Source organism: Arvicola amphibius, chromosome 1, assembly GCF_903992535.2.
Source record: "Arvicola amphibius chromosome 1, mArvAmp1.2, whole genome shotgun sequence".
In the NCBI taxonomy this organism is placed as follows: domain Eukaryota; kingdom Metazoa; phylum Chordata; class Mammalia; order Rodentia; family Cricetidae; genus Arvicola; species Arvicola amphibius.
The window spans coordinates 132,851,713-132,868,722 of NC_052047.1; the positions used below are offsets into that span (position 1 = coordinate 132,851,713).

At 49.1% G+C, this 17,010-nt stretch overlaps 1 protein-coding gene across 1 annotated transcript in view; it reads left to right on the forward strand.

Moving 5' to 3' along the window:
• The window catches only part of Tacc2 (transforming acidic coiled-coil containing protein 2), a 194,192-nt gene that overhangs the window by 165,062 nt on the left and 12,120 nt on the right, over positions 1 to 17,010 (forward strand). Inside the window, exons 14-21 of the mRNA XM_042054163.1 lie at positions 134 to 428; positions 4,304 to 4,365; positions 5,289 to 5,404; positions 6,579 to 6,750; positions 8,208 to 8,348; positions 9,239 to 9,328; positions 15,965 to 16,108; positions 16,492 to 16,568. Of these exons, the coding sequence (XP_041910097.1) occupies positions 134 to 428; positions 4,304 to 4,365; positions 5,289 to 5,404; positions 6,579 to 6,750; positions 8,208 to 8,348; positions 9,239 to 9,328; positions 15,965 to 16,108; positions 16,492 to 16,568 (1,097 nt within the window). The remainder of the gene's footprint in view (positions 1 to 133; positions 429 to 4,303; positions 4,366 to 5,288; positions 5,405 to 6,578; positions 6,751 to 8,207; positions 8,349 to 9,238; positions 9,329 to 15,964; positions 16,109 to 16,491; positions 16,569 to 17,010) is intronic.

Below are 17,010 nucleotides of genomic sequence, written 5' to 3' on the forward strand. Positions count from 1 at the left end.
GAAGATGAGGAACGTTTACTCTTAAGAAGCTTGGGCTTAGAGAGCTGGTTCAGCAAATGGAGGGGTTTCCCTGGTTTGAGGGGCATGGATTCTGAGACTGGGTCATAGAAGAGGCTGTCCCCTCTCCTCACAGGACTCCACTCCAGCTGCCACGCCGGAAGCACCCCCAGCAATCTCTGCAGTGGTCCATGCCACAGACGAGGAGAAACTGGCCGTCACCAGCCAGAAGTGGACGTGTATGACAGTAGACTTGGATGCTGACAAACAAGACTTCCCACAGCCCTCGGATCTGTCTAACTTTGTAAATGAGACCAAATTCAATTCGCCCTCAGAGGGTAAGCAACTCGGTGGCCAGCCCGACCCACACCTTGCCTTGGAGAATACTGTCGCTAGGGGGCAAAGAGCCAGGAAAGATACTTGCCAGCCAGGTAACCATTACCCGTGTGACAACCTGTACACCTCCCGCTGTATGCAAAGCTAAGGCTTGAGAGCTGCTGCCCCTTGACCACATGATGCCTGCTGAGAACCAGACTAGTCCCCTCTAACCCAGATCCTGAAACCTCACCTGCTTGTTCTTGGCTGGATGACTTCTGATACCTTCTGTAGTTTTGAAAGACACAGCTCCAAAGGAACATCGGTCGCATACAACTTTGACTATAGGTCAACCCACCTATGGGTCTTTTGGTGCCATCCTTGTTCATATCCCCCACAGACTGGTCAGACAATATGGTCACACAGTTTAACCAAGCCTGGAGCCAGAGGTTTTCCCCAGGCTTGCTAATGAGGACTTGATTGATTTGGGAAGATCCCAAGCGCTTGTATCTCAGTGTCTTCCTTTGTGCTGTGTATTCAGTTTCTCCTTCCTCTCTGGTTGTTTGACTTGAATGATTCATGTATCTTAGGGCTGGGATGTACTCAGTTGGTCGTGTGCATGCATGAAACCCTGGGTTAATTCCCCACTGCGTAAGTACTAGGTGCAGTGGCACACCTATAATCCTAGCAGTCTGGAAGATAGAAACAGGAGAACCAGAAGTCCACTCTCCCTTTCCCACCTTTGCCTGTCTCAACTTTTGCCTGGATCTCCACTCCTTTCCCTGCTTGCCTTTAATGCTTGATTTGGGGGCTCTTAGCACCATGATAAAGATGTATGTGCATTTCTTGTTCCTTACTGGGATGTTTGTTTACTGAAGGCAACAATTCTGATTCCTTTCCATGTCCCCACACTAACTACTAGGAACATCATAGGTGCTAAGATGGGTTTGAGATAAAAGAAATGCAAGGCCAGGGTACATAAACAGCTGAACATTGGCTCAGTCAGCTTGAACTTTGCAACAGCCATCACCCGCATGAAGTATAGGGACCAGAGAAGCCTCATGTCCCAGAAGCAGCAAGGACATTTGGACACAGGCATCTCACTTCCCACTTGATATCATCTCCAGTTCCCTGCTGGCCCACCTCTCTCGAGCTAGATTAAAAAACAAACAAACAAATCTGAACACCAGAAAAAGCATTTAGAAACAAGCTTGGGCTTGTACTGAGAATTAAACACGTTTGATCTGGGAGTGTGTTGACATGTGCTAACACAGTCACTAGACTTACTGACAACTGTTTCTGCAAAAATCCAGCAAATAGGGAGGGCTTAGTGAGCTGATTCGGGGAGTAAAGGCACTTGCTGTGCCAGTGTGAGACCCTGAGGTCGAATCCCAAGAACCCCTGTCTAAAGCGTGATGTGCAGTACACGGGTCTGTGATCGTAGCACTTCTACAGAGAGCTATGGGAAGGGACAGGAGACTCTCCAGAGGCTCCGTGGCCAGCTAGCCTGCTGTATTTATCTGAAGAAACAAGACAAAACAAGAAAGCACACCTCAGATAAGTGGAGAGCAAAGAATGGCAAGGTTGCCCTTTGACAGCTGTGCATGCACTGTGGTGTGCACACATCCACATACATGTAGACGGTTTATACACACATGCATACACACACGAGAGAGAGAGGGAGAATTCTGAAAACAGGCATATGATACTTGTAACTTCGAGACAAAACTCTGTGAAATCTGCCTCTTTAGGAAATGATAGTAAAGATTTGGGTGTTGGGGAATCCACCCACCCACATGAAGACACTATAACTTTAGGAGGCATTGGCTTTGCTGTTACCACCTCTGTAACGCTCTGGATGGAGAAGCCTCCTGTTAGGTCTTCCCTCTTGTTCTCTTGGTAAGGACAAGTTCAGCATACCAGACATCTGTGGGCGCTGATGGGGTTCTCAGAGTGAGTCAGCTCAGGGCTGCAGCTGTAGGCTGAGACTTCATTCCCTCAGAAGTCACCACAGGAAAAGGAAATGTGGGGTTGGACGTCATAATGACTATTTGAACACACATGCACAGCCATGGTAATTCTATAGGAGAGGAGAGGAGAGGAAAGTGGGGGCTATCGTTTTGCACGCAGGGCTTCATTTCCTCTGAGCTCTGTGGCAGATCCTGTAGTTCCCCACTTTAAGACAGGAAACAGAGGCTGCACACCGAGAAGGCCTGAGGTGATCTGTGCAGGCGCCTGCCTGGCTTCATCTTTATATCCTGTTGCGGTGAGAGGAGGCCAGGCTCCCTACCCTCGTGTTCATGGGTGCTTACATGAGCGTCTCTGCACCATGTGTTTATGGGTGCCCTTGGAGTCCAGAGGACATTTGATTCAAAGAGCTGGAGTTTCCGGTGATTGTGAGCCATTCTGTGTAGGTGCTAGGAACTGAATCCCGTCCTCTGGGAGAGCAGTTGCCTATTCTTAACCACTGAGCCATCTGCAGCCCTGAACAATTGTTTTTAGACCCACAAATCTGCAGAGTCACTTGGCCTCTCTACACACAACTGCATCTGCCCCTTCTGCCCACATCCAGCAGAGGGCAAGCTGTCTGCCTGGGTGGGTGCCAAGGCTGTCTCATAACAGAGACTGAAAAGGGGGCAGGAGAAGGTGGGCATAGTCTCCTCATCCTCCTCCAAGGCTCTCTGTCCATCTCCCCTTAATGAAACATCGCTTGAGTTTAAAGAGAAATGTTAGGTTGAGCAACAGTAAGTCTGGCCGTCATTCTTCGGAGCGTATGACCTACTGCAGGACTTCTTGTCACACTTTGTCATGTTTCCCAGGACAATGTGGCACTTCAAGTTTCGTTTTGTTGAATCAGCAGGCACAGAGCAGTTCAGTAAGCTGGACTTAGACGTAAAGACGCTTCGTCCCCCGCCCAGGGCACTTCCCTAGTAAAAGCTCTAGCAATTAGATTCTGGCAAACGGTCCATTCCTCTTCACTCTGTGATGCCACGGGGTGAGGTCATTCTCCCAAGTGGTCCTTGGATACAAGAGGATCCTTTAAACATAACTATGGACCTCTTCAGTGTGAAGTAGCCCTATCCTTCAGTGACTCAGCACCCCCCCCCCCCAAGTTGTGAAGACAAGTACCACTTGGTGCTAATGGTGGAACTGTTCCTAGCCTGCCACCTGCATGTGGCCTGGTATGAGAGGGTACTACTTGACTTTATCTGCATGCCTGCTCTCTGGGGGTTAGAATTTAAAGCAGATGAGAAGTATTTCCTTGTCCTTCCCTCCCTCCCTGCCTGTACTAGGAATGGTATCTGGGGCACTGTACATTCAAGGCAAGCACTCCCACTAAAACGACATTCCCCAGCCCTCTTAATTTTTCCCATTTTCAGACAAAAGTCTCCTCAAGTTGCCCAGGCTACCTTTGAACCTAACTCTATAGCCCAGGCAGGCACCGAACCCACGTACTCTCCTTAATAACTGTGATCACAGGACCTCAAGAGAGATCCCTAAAACCTCAAAACATCAGATCTCAGCCCCGAAACTACCAGTAGAACTGAGGGAAATAACCAGCTGATGAAGCAACCCTGGAGAAGCGTTGCCTGTCCTGCGGCTTCTGAATTCACAGAGAGGGACAGGTGCAATACGGTTCCAAGATGTCACTCTGCTATGTCATCCTATGTGCAGCCCTTGAAATTAGGAAAAAAACATTCCCCCAAACTCCTGTCCCCTCCAGTCTGAACACAATAGAAGTGCATGGGTCCCCCATTGCGGACCTGTGTGTTGTGGACACATGGCTTCATTTCGTTGGGGCTCATTCATATTCCTAAGGGCAATAGTTCCCAGGAAGCTCACAGACTGACTGAGAATAGCTGAATTGTGCCTCGCTGGAGGCTGGATTTGAAGATTGTAGTCACTGATGGTCCCCAGAAACTCAGCACACCCCCTGCTGGGCCAGGTCCCTCAGTCTCCCCCATTACTCACCTCACCTATTTGTTTACAGAGCTGGACTACAGAAACTCCTATGAAATCGAATACATGGAAAAGCTTGGCTCCTCCTTACCCGTGAGTTCCTCCTCTACCCTGGCCTAGCAGCTTCTATGGGGTTTTCAGCAAGGCTGCCCAGGGTCCTTCAGAGTTGTCCCATTACACAGAAATGCCAGTCCCCATTCCTAGACTCTCGATCGCCCCAGGTCTTGGGACTCTAGTCTGACCACCTTACCAGAAACTCTTGCTCCCTTTGAGCCATACATTGATTGTATAGTCAGTGCCCAGATCCACCTGCGCTCTCCTCTAGGCCTTGATCATAGATGGGCTTTCAGGTTCTGAGCCGCCGCAGCCCCCATAGCCTCTGCTCATGACCCTCCTGACCAGCCAAGAAGAAAGACACTTTGTCATTTGTGGCCAAGCCCATTGCCCTGTCTCTTTCTTTGGGGTCTTAGTTGCTTTTCTGCTGCTGTAATGAACACCATGAGCAATTTGAGCTTATGGTTCCAGAGAAATAAAAGTCCACAATAGCAGAGCCGAGGCACATCTTGAACAACAAGCAAGATGGTATAGGAGTTTAAACTCTTAGAGCCCGCCCCCAGTAACATGGCTTCCTGCAGCAAGGCCACGCCTCCTAAACCTTCCAAACACCATCGTCTGGAGGCCAAGGATTCAAATGCCCATGACTGTCTCATTCAGACCACCATGGGGCCTCAGTGGCGGCGCTCATCACTGGGGCCAGCATGCTGTCTTCCCCCACTCCTTTGTGAGGACTGAGAGCGTGCTTGGCTAAGTCTGCACCCTCAGCACTGCGGGGACAGGGCACACAGCGGGTCCCACTCTCCCACCCTCCTGGCCCTCTCCTGGTCACCTCCTGCTTTCTCCTCTCTTCCGGGAGCGAGAGAAAACTGAAGGCTTGCTTGTTTCTTGTCAGCGAGTGCTCTCTTCACTCAGGCCACTGTGCCCAGCTAATGGACAAAGTGTGACTTTGCTTCTTGCAGCAGGAGGATGACACTCCGAAGAAGCAGGCCTTGTACCTTATGTTTGACACCTCGCAGGAGAGCCCCGTCAAGTCTCCTCCGGTCCGGATGTCAGATTCCCCAACTCCATGTTCGGGGTATGATTTCTATGATGAGAGAGTTGTGGCTTGGGCCAGAGGCCCCCAAGTCCTTGTCTACCTTCTCACTGTTATTCCGACTTCATTCCATTGCATGTCTGCAGGTAGCCCCTAACTCGGTCTGCCCACAAGGGCACAGATGCATCGCTGCTATTTCTGAGGGCCCTTTGAATGAAGGTGAAGTGACTGACTGGCAGTACCCTCTAGTAGACAGACAGACAGACAGACAGACACACACACACACACACACACACACAGAGTGGTCATACTCAACTCTACTTTGTCATCTATCCAATAGGAACAGTGTGCTACAACACTGAAAACTTAAGTCCCAGCTCTGTATCTGGTAGGAGTTACTTGGGCGTCCTATGCCTCAGTTTCCCTGTGTAAAGTGAAAGGAGTAAAGTGACCTCTCCAGGTTCCCTATGTCTGTCCCCAGGTTAAGTGGCAGACATAGGGAACCTGGCTTCCAGGAGCTGATATATGGAGAGCCTGTGTCAGAGTGCCTAGCATATGTACCGTGCACGGCAGACATTTCTTATTAACGCGGATGTTAATGTTTGCCTGTGCCAGTGTTCACATTCTGAATGATGTAGCCTTTGATTGGGAAAGTATACGGCATTGCTCCATTATTTAGGTCATCCCATCCATCACTGGATGCTTTCTCTGTGCTGACCAGGACTGCAAGCTCATGCTTTGGTCTCTCAGACTTACAGTGGGCCTTGCCAACTCTGTCCAGGTGGCAGGTGTTAGGACATTGATGTCATCTCTCCAGGAGTGGCCCCATGTGGCAGGCACTGTGTGGAATGCTTTGTATTCATGCAGCATCTGACTTTATCTTCTCAAAGGTGCCTGTCTCCATTTTCTAAAAAAGGAAAGCAGGAGTGATCCCCAGCCTCCTTCCAACAGAACACACAAGTGGCTGGTCCCTAAACTCCAGAGCTCAGTCCCCTTGCCAAAGGCATCTGTATTGCTGTCCTTCCTTTGTCAGTTGGCCCTTAAACATGGCTGGACCATAGCCTGCCTCTAGGTGAATGGCTACTGGGGACCTGGCCTTTGTCTTTCCTTGGACACAGACTTGGAAGGGATGATTTTGTAGGATATTGAGAGCTTCCTAAGAGACTTCTGTGAGTCTCCAAGGAGACAATTCTAATGATTGACTTCTTTTCCTCAGGTCAAGTTTTGAGGAGACTGAAGCCCTTGTGAATGCTGCAACAAAACTCCAGCATCCTGTTACACGAGGCCTGGTCTCCAACCAGGAGCCTCTCTTGCAGGTGCCAGAGAAGTCTTCCCAGAAGGATCTGGAAGCCATGGCCTTGGGCACCCCCACAGAGACCATTGAGATCGTAAGTGTTGCCTGAGGGGCTCTGTGGCTCCACTCTCTGATGAGGTTATTCCTCACCTGGTTGTGGGGCCCCCACTCTGACTCTGGACCACAGCGAGGGAAAGGCCTTCATTTTTCCCACGGTGGCTGTGCAGTTCTCAGTCAAGGGCTTTATTTTGCTCAGGTGTGTTTATTATTTTTTCCTCCTTGGAACTTGCCTGACAGACAAGCTTGAGCTGTAGTCGGCCTCTCTAGCCTGTATAGAAAAACGAGGAAAGGGTGGAGGAAGGATCATCCTCCTTTGGGGATCAGCTACGTGTACCCCAGTCTCAGTGACAGGCGATTTCTCTTGCTCATGGTCCAGGGCTTCAACTTCTCCTCGTCCAAACCCTCCTGAAGCCTTGCAGGACCCATGGCCCTGAGATGAGGCCTCATTGTTCCCACTGCCTGCGTGTTACGTGTGCTCGCCCTAGAGTGTGTAATATCCATGTGAGAGTCTTCCACGTGTCTTAAACAAACCAAGTTGGCTCGATTATATTTTTTTCTTTCGCCTTCTTCCTAGCAATCTTCATGCAAGTCTAAAACTGTTTGATTTGGCGCGTTGTTCTATATTAGGCAATTTGATCTGTCTCATGCTGCAGATATTCGCAGAGCACCTCCTATGCCTTACGGCAGTTGGACGCTGGGTTGAATGCTGGAAACACAATTAGTGAACAGCAAAAGGGTCTAGATGTGAATCGATCTCGCATATATATCCTGTGGCAGACTTGGCCGTGGTTCATCCCCTGCAAAGTTGCCCTCCCGTTTGGAAGTCTTTCTTTCTTTCTTTTTTTTTTTTTTTTTTTTTTTTTTTTTTTTTTTTTTTTTTTGGTTTTTCGAGACGGTTTCTCTGTAGCTTTGGAGCCTGTCCTGGAACTAGCTCTTGTAGACCAGGCTGGTCTCGAACTCACAGAGATCCGCCTGCCTCTGCCTCCCGAGTGCTGGGATTAAAGGCGTGCGCCACCACCGCCCGGCTTGGAAGTCTTTCTAATCTACGAGGAGTTACCTCTTCGTTTGAAATCATCTTTTCACTACTAAAAATGGCCCTTCCTCAAACTTTACATCCCTTGATATTTATCCTTGGTGCTATTTCTTTGATGAACCTTACGTTGGCATGGGAAAACCCGTCAACTAGCTTGCCCCCCACTCGTGGAGATTTTCAGATTAAAAAAAAAAAAGCAGTGGTTATGTGGCTTCCACTGCACTGGCTCGGGCACAAGGTGACTTGGACCAGGGGAGGGCTCGTGAGGCGCAGCTTTTGGGAGGAGGAGCGGGGCCTGCCAGTCTCAGTCCAAATGGCAATCTGAGTATTGGCCACTAATTGAATTTCTCTTTAGCCTTAAAGCAGCAATGCGCAGTGTGTAGGTGTGTGGTCCTTGCTGGAAATCAATTCCTTTCTACTCTCCTCTATTTTCCATTCTCCTCTCCGCCGGCCTTCAGACAGCTCCGGAGGGTGCCTTTGCGTCTGCAGATGCCCTCCTCAGCAGGCTGGCCCATCCTGCCTCTCTCTGTGGTGCACTTGACTATCTGGAGCCTGACTTAGCAGAAAAGAACCCCCCAGTATTTGCTCAGAAACTTCAGGTTTGTAGCCCCTATGTGACCTTTTGGGAGTTTGTCAAAACCTCAGTAGAAAATGAACCCCCGAGCCAAATTCTGAGCTGAGGCAGTACTTAATGAGGCAATACTGGGAATGTCCTGTTGAAATATTTCATCTCAGACACTGATATGTGTGTGTGCTATAGCCAGGATGCCAGAATTATACAAATTGTGTGATTACGTACTGAACGGACTGATTCTATTTCTATTGTGAAATTGGCCCCAATAGTCATTTTTCTGATGTATTGATAGCCCCACAGGCCGTGTTTATGATTTATTCACTAAACCAAAGGTATCAGGTCAGGCCAAGCTGTTTAAATACGTAAGACAATCCCAGATTCCCATTGAGACAACATCTGGACTCTGTCTTATTTCTGGAATACAAAACAATTATCTCTATTGTGGAAATTTAACAGCTTAATTTGCGATCCCCTTGGCCTAGGAAGTGAGGCCAACCTAGAGAGATTGTTAGCAGGCCTCTTGAGAGATGCCTGGCTGTTGACTTTCTTTTAAAGTCAACTTTAAAAGAAAACAAAAAAACAAAAGGAAAGAAGTCAAAAACTGCCATAGAGTAAAAACTGCCGTCCTGTTTGGAAATTCGGTTTACATCCGACTGCATGATTTTTCTTGACACACCTTCAAAGGGATGGGGTTTTGTTGTTGTTGGTTTTTTTTTTTTTTTTTCCCAAAAAGGAAATGAAACTCCTGTTTCATGATCTGCTGAGGTGCTGGTTGTGAGAGAAAGCTGAGCGTATGTTTTCCCACGATCGCTGTCATATGCATTTATGTGGCACATTCATTCCTGGATGTGGAAAACCTTCTGTCTGTCTTGATGCCTTTCCCTATGGTCTGCTCACCCCCTACCCCTCGGGCAGGAGGAGTTAGAGTTTGCCATCATGCGAATAGAAGCCCTGAAGCTGGCCAGGCAGATCGCCCTGGCTTCCCGCAGCCGCCAGGACACCAAGGTACCCGTTTGCCACTGCAGTGCACTGCCTTCTGGGAATGCTGTGTGTGCCGCGGGGTCCGAGGGCTGCTTTGCTAACCACTGGCCAGGCGGGCATTGTGGGTGTCCCATGGAGTGTGATTTCTCTGAAGCTAAAAGTGTGACTTCTTGCGCAAACACACCCTGAGCACGTGTGTGGGGCTGAGGGAGTGCAGCCGGGCAGAGGAGAGTGGGAGAAGCCCCCACAGAGCACAGGGAATAAAAAAGGCTTTGAGCGAGTATATCAGGCTAGTTATATGTAAAACTGGTTAGTTCACCAGGACTGGAAGAGCCCTTTGTCTCTCTGTGGGATAATTTGTAACTTTTCTGTCTTCTGGAAGTTTCTGTCTAACTTTACTAAGAGACAATAAGTAGGAAGTGAGAACAAGACTTGCTCCAGACATTGGATGGTGATCTAGACAGGACAAAGAGACACAGTTGACATCTCAGGCTGGGGGGCACACCCTCTCCATCATAGCGCCTCCTCTCTGTTACTCTGTTGCTAATACAGAATGGCAGCATGCAGAGAAGCGGCCTGTCCCAGGAAGATGCTTTTTATGTTTCTTCACAGAAGGGGTAGCAGGCCGTTTGGTTTGCAGACCAGAGTGTGCCAGCCCTTGACTTTTGCGTGGAATGTGACGTTGATAAGACATTCAGGGTCTTCCTCTGCTTCTAGGCCTAGGGTAATAATTCCTAACATATGGTGATGACGTGTAGGTGACATCTCACCCTCAAGCTGCCAGTGCACTGTGACCTCAGTCCTACTCTCTGCCCACCCTGAGTTTGACCAGCCCAGTGAATTTCATGTTGGACCAGGGCAGAACCCCTCTTTGTTCTGTAGTTTGAGCCTTGAATGAGTTAGTGAACCTTGCTGAGCCTCAGTTTTCCAGTCTCTGAGTTGAGGCTGGTTTGCCTATGGTGGGGAAGACCAGGTTTGTGGACGGTTAGCCTTACGCCGGCACACCCAACATGCCGGTGTGCCGTTAGCAAAAAGGGGCTAGCACTTGGGTTTCGTTTGCCGTTCAGATCTTCCACAGTGCTTCTCCTGGGAGAGCAGAGCTAAGTCTCACTTGACAGATCGAGAATCAGGGCCACATGTCCAGAGTTCGCCAGCCTGTGGGGGCCAGAGCTAGGGTCACCAATGGACCGGCCTGTTCCTCTCTATCTCATAGAATAGATCATTAGATCATTTGTGAGGATCTCCCAGCTGTGGAATAGCAACAGAAATCCCAAGCGCCCACTCATAGATCTCCCTAGCTAGAGTCCAAATTGGGTCCCCTCCTGGAGACCGGAGGTGGTCGTAGTGTGGATGTCCGGACTGGGAACAGTGGAACACAGGGCAGGGACAAGAAACAAAACTTGGAGGCATCTTTGTTCTTGTTGCCAGAGTATAAACTTGAACTGAACTGCCACCAAAGGGAGATTTTCAGAAAGCACCACGTGCCGAGGACCCTGCTCCCCCCCAGCCCACAACCCAGCCCTGCCATATTGATTTCTTGATCTTTGCAGAATAGCTTTATAAAGTTTGGCTGCTGTGGGTGCTGGAGAGATGGCTCAGAGCTTGGGAGCATTAGCTGTTCTTCCAGAGGACCCGGGGTTCAATTCTCAGCATCCACATGGCAGCTCACAGCTGTTTGTAACTCCAAGATCTGACACCCTCACACAGACACACATGCAGGCAAAACACCAATGCACATAAAATAAAAATAAATAAATTTTAAAAAAAAGTTTGACCATTGTGCATATGGTGTATACCTGTCACGGAGAATATTAAAGTAGAATTGGACATATTCCGGTAAGTAGTTCAGGCCAAGTACAAAACCTCCTAGAAGGAGAGTACCCTGCCTCCTGCGAAGATGCCAGAGATGGCTTTCAGAAGCTAAGCGCTGACGTCCTGTCCCTGGCAGCCTCAGAACATGTGTTCTGGTTTTGCTTTAGATGGCACCGCCACACAGACTGCAGGCTGAGAGGAAGAAAGTCCTCTCCACCCTGCTGTCCTTCAGAAGTGAGAGCCGGGGAGACTGTCGAGGAAGAGCTGGCGCCACCTTGGGGGCGGGGACATTTCCTATAATAATATGTATCACTTTTGGAAAATACCTGGAGATCACAGAACATGGAAAAATAGATGCTCTGACTGTAACCAGCCAGCCCCTGGGGGATCCGTTGACCTCATTCTGGTCCCCTTGTGACCTTCTCTCCTGTGTCTGTGCTTGGTGGCCCCTCTCTGCCCTGGAGTCTCAGACATGGGTGATGAAGTCCCATTTTCCTGGCACACCTCTCTAAACCATTAATCACTCTGAGTTTGAGGCCAGCCTGGTCTACAAAGCAAGTTCCAGGATGCCAGGGCTACACAGAGAAACCCTGTCTCGAAAAACAAAACAAACGAAAGACATCCCCCCCCCCCCGAAAAAAAATGGATCACAAAAAAATGGAATCACGTAGGAGGAAGGGCATAATTTCGAGGGGATGAAAATTCAGAGCAGCTTTGAGGCGGATGGTGCTGGGTCAGCCTCCATAGAACTGCAACGAGCAATCTGTGTCCTCCTGCTCAGAATCAGTTAGAAACGGAGTAACGTCCCTAGGAGCTGAGGCTGGTGTCAGCCGTGACTTTCTTTTTACTTTTTATTATTTTGAAAATATTCTTTGAGACTCACACATGCATACAATGTATTTTGGTCACGTTTGCCCTTCCAACGCCACCTGGATTGCCCCTCTCCCCTTCTCAAAGTCATGTTCACACACCCCATCCTGCTTTATAATTGAAAAAAAAAGCATTTATTTTCACACAGTAACCCCCCCCCCCACACACACACACATTTCCTTTGGGCTGTGGTTTTCTTATTCTGTTTCTCCCACTTGTGTCCATTAGTCTTCCACGGAATGAGTCTGAGTAAGCCCTCTCAATATGTAATGCAGCAACCCTGAGTTCAATGCCCAACAGTCCTGTCTCTGGCCTTCCAAGGTATGGGTAGCCGGGCATATTGGCAAATTTTGCATGCATGACCAACTGGTTGTAAACTCTAGACCAGCTGGCCTGGATAAGGGGCCCCCAAGATGGAGATGGAAGATGGAAAGATATGTTCAGGCAACTTAGGAACATGATCATCCAAACGGCAAGCTTTAGATTGGAAACAGTCCCCATGGAGGGTGAGCCTGTGTGGGATTCCCTCAAGAGACCTGGCTTAGGTGAGCAGGTGCCTAGGGTTGACGGGAGCTGGAGCAGGAGTGGGGTGTGTATTGTTGTCGAGCCGCCCAGCATCTGGTCAAGGGCAGTGAATTGTTGCCAAGGATACCAGCATCGTTCATGGGCGTCTCATCTCACAGAAGTCACTCCTTCCTCCACCATTCGATGCTTAGTCCTAAGTTGGGACACATCCCTGGAAGCCACAAAACAGTCCGGAGAAGACTGACAAGAGGACTAGTCGATGGGCTTCAGTTTGCTCTCCAGCTTCGGAATCTGTGGTTGGAGCCTATGTTTTAGCCTGGGTGGGCTGAGTCGTGATGTGATGGGCAGGCACAGCTGCATGATGTCTAGTGATGATGCCTTCCATGGAGTGGGCCTGAAGTGTGGGGCCAAGTCTCCAAGTGTCTCATCTGGGCTTGCAACGCCTGCGCTTGGAAACCGCCTGCTGTCCGATTTGGATGTGTAGCATCCAGCCGAGGTCCTTCTCCTGCCTGGATGGTGCCGCATGGCCCAGATACCTCCTCGAGACCTCAAGCCTTAGCTTGGCTTTCCTGGTGCCTGACCTCGAAGTCTCAGACCCGAGCTTGCCTCCTGCTGCTGTGGGGACAGTGTCGATGTCCTGACCCCAAACCCTAAGGCGAGGACCATAGGCCTGAGCACATGGCCCAGGAATCTGAAAGGAAGATAGTGGCCTGAGGAACTTCACAGTTTCCGGGACTCGAGATAGCATAGAGGGTTGAAGGTGGCAGCGAAGATCTGTGCCTTTGGAACAGGTGGCGTCTGGGCCTGCGTGGAGCAGCAGGTCTACGTGCAAGAGAAATGGTGCTGGGTATAAAAATAACTGATCCTAAAATATTAGTGAGAGACAAACCTTTACCTTCACTTGGGAACATGTGTGGCTTGAAAGGAAGACCCGAGGTGTGGATCCTGAAATTCATCATCCCACAGATAACTGGAGGAGGCGGGGAGTCGAGGCAGTCCCGAAACTCTTGGTTCCCTGTTGAAGATGCCGAGTGGTTGTGGATGAAGGGTGGCCCCGGGGTCTGACTCCTGCATCCGTTTAGACATCTCTGTTTATTTGTTCACCCCTTCCTCGTTTTACAAAGGACATCAGGCACACTGACCGTCTCTGATGTGTCCCTTGGTCATATTTAGCTCCTGCCCTGTGTGATATGAAATTCATTTTCCTTATTTAATTCTTTTTCTCTCGTACTGCTAGGAGCTGCTTTACTCTGAGGTAGAATTGATTCTCATTTGAAAAAACCTTTGGGCCCAGCCTCTCACATCCTGCATCTGTCTTCAGAAGTCCCAGACTGAGTTTAACAGCTCCAACATCCTATTCACTTTGAAATTTTATTTATTTTTTTCTCATATTTTTAAAAATGTACTTTATGGGGTTTTCACCTGCCTGCATGTATGTGCACCATGTGTGTACCTAGTGACCATAGAGGCCAGAAGAGGGTGTCAGAGCCTCTGGGACTGGAATAACAAAAGTGAACCAACATATGGATGCTGGGAATTGAACCTGAATCCTCTGGTTCTTGAACACTGAGCCATCTCTTTACCCCCCTCCTAGCTCCATTTTTTTAAAGAGCACATTTAAAAGTGAAGAGAATAGAGTTTGTTTGTTTTTTCTTTTTAGTTTCTCTGTATAATCTTGTGTTTGTGAGCTTTTCTGACTGCTACTACTGAGTGGTGATTTCGGGCTGTGGTTTTCCGGTTACTACTGGCACGTTTCCTTCAGTGAAACAGCATCTTTCTAAGAACAGAGCTAAACCCTTCACGCAGAGCCTCTGCCCTGCCGCCAGGGGCTGGTAGCTTGTGCTCTAGGTAGATGTCCTAGAAACAGACTTCTCTGGTACCAGAAACTGAGAAAGACATTCATGGCATCCCATCTGACATGTGAACGGAATCTCTGTTCTGGTTGACCAGGTCTGTGTGCTCCTAGCTCTGACGGCTGTTCATGTGACTCACTTGAGCGTGAGTCCGGGCATTTCGGGGCAGGCATGAGCAGAGAGAATCAGGTGGTCCATGAGTGGATAAGCCCAAAGTCTTGAGGGTAGGACGGCTCAGTAAGTCATTTGAGGGGTAGCTCAAGATCTCCAGGGCAGGCAGGGACAATGAGCAGGTCCCAGCAGGTGTTTTTCCAGGACAACTAAACTGTTGTGTGCACCTTGCATGTGAACACTAATGGTTCTAAATTGTCACCTCCAGTCCTATCCATTGCTCTTCTACCTGCATTTTCTATCTCCCTTTTTAGGCCCTTAGCCCTGGTACTCTAGTGAGGAGCGGTAGGGCTAGCAATTCCTGTGTTTATAAGCGTTCTGCCGCTGGGCCTTCAGCTCCACCCCTTCCCATGCCCACTGGCGCTCTTGTCTTCTCTGTGCATTTCTCAGCCCTCACCCTCTGGTCTCCTCGCCCCGTCTATAAAACTGAGGTGTTATGTTTAGTGCTCAGTTCTTCCTCCCGGTTCTCCAAGGATGGAGCAGTCCCGCTCTGCCCATTGGGCCACCATCGCCTCCCACTGCAGCACTGACCTGTATTCTAACGAGGGCGGAAGCTTCGGCAACCATGCCAGCACCAGGAGGTTAATGCATAGGACTGAGAGTGGCTGATTGGATGTTTTTGTTGCCGTGGAGATAGGCTGACAAGCCTGGCCATGCTGGTTGACAATGCTCCTAACACTGTGTTGCAACTTGGTTAATGTTCTACGTAAAGGAAGAATAGCCATGTACCCCTTTTTATAAATTGGGTGGGGTAGGGCATCGCATTGCTTGCTGTAGATTTCGTCAGGAAACGCAGATAGATATTGTTGTTGGCCCCAGCTTTCCCCTTCGCCGTTATAGAGCAGACCTAATGGCAGCATCTCTCAAACCCAGACAAAACTGATACACAAGTAGGCTTCAAATTTTGGGCTGATAACATCTTTGTAAACTGAGCCATATGAAAAGCAAATTTAAATGTGGGCAGATCACAAAAATGATCTAATCTTCAGCTATTCAAAACCAGGCAATATAGACCAGCATTCAGAATCAGTCTCCAGCAAGACTTTATTTTGGAAGTAGGGCCAACAGAATAATGGCTGGTCTTTGCTTACAGTGTCTAGTTGGCTCGGCATCTGATAAATGGCCGTGATAAGCAGACCACAGACAGGCTCAGCCCCCGGGGCTCCTAGTTACAGAGGCTGCCATCTCATTAGCCCCTTTGTGCCTGCATATGTGCAACATGAAGGCTTTCCATCCCCTGGACCTGGCATTACCCCCATCCGTGAGTCTTTGCATTTTCTCATACCTCCAACGTCCTTTGTTTCAAAACCATACAGCCGAGCGGTTGAGTGCGGTTCTCGAGGCCATGCGTGCAACCCTGTCTCTTGTGCCATTAGTGGTGACTGTCCTGTTTCTTTCTCTCTTTAATGAAAAACAAAACCACCCACAGAGGGAAGCTGCTCACCCACCAGATGTCTCCATCTCCAAAACTGCCTTGTACTCCCGCATCGGCCCCACCGAGGTAGAGAAACCTCCCAGCCTTCTGTTCCAGCAGCCAGACCTGGACTCTGCACTCCAAGTTGCCAGAGCAGAGGTACGAGACCGGTGGTGTCAAGGGCCATCCATATTCTTGACGCTGGGATAGGGCCTGAGTCTACTAGCTGTTAGCTGTATTTACCCATGAAGCTGCTCTTTGGAGACAGACCGTCTAAAACTGCAAGCTGGCTGGGTGGCACACATGGGTTCTGGTCTGCCTGGTTACCATGCTAACAGGGATGACTGACATGCTATAAACAATACCTTGTCATGGTATTGTTTACCCCCCACCCCACCACCACCACCATGGTCCTCAGGTAATCTTTATTTCTCCTGCTTGGAGAATTCCCTGGATGGAATCTTGGTTCTATGTGAGATGTTTTCATCCTGTGTGTGTATAATGTGTCCTGGGCTCTGCCTGTCTTCTCTCCCTGACCTTAGGTTATCTCCAAGGAGAGAGAAGTCTCTGAGTGGAGGGACAAATACGAAGAAAGCAGGCGGGAAGTGATGGAAATGAGGTCAGTGGAGCTCAGCCTTCTGCTGTGACTTCATGGGGGTTCGTGCTGAGGATCTTCCATAGAAGAATTTCATTCTTGTTTATTATTCAAGGCTCATATTTTCACACGAGAGTTTTTAAGACATTTTATTTTAATTATTTTATCTTATTTTGAGACTGGGTTTCTCTGTGTAGCCCTGGCTGTTCTGGAACTTACTCTGTAGATCAGGCTGGCCTTGAAGTCACAGAGATCTGCCTACCTCTGCTTCCCAAGTGCTGGGATTAAAGGTGTGCACCGCTGATGCCCAGCTCATTATTCTTAAATATGTGTATCTGTGTGTGGTGTTTGTGCATATGAATGCAGATGCCCTTGGAAGCAGAGGAATCAAATCCTTCCCCAAAGTTGGCGCATAGCTGAGAACCACCCAATAAGGGTTCTAGAAAGTGAACTTGGCTCTTCTGGA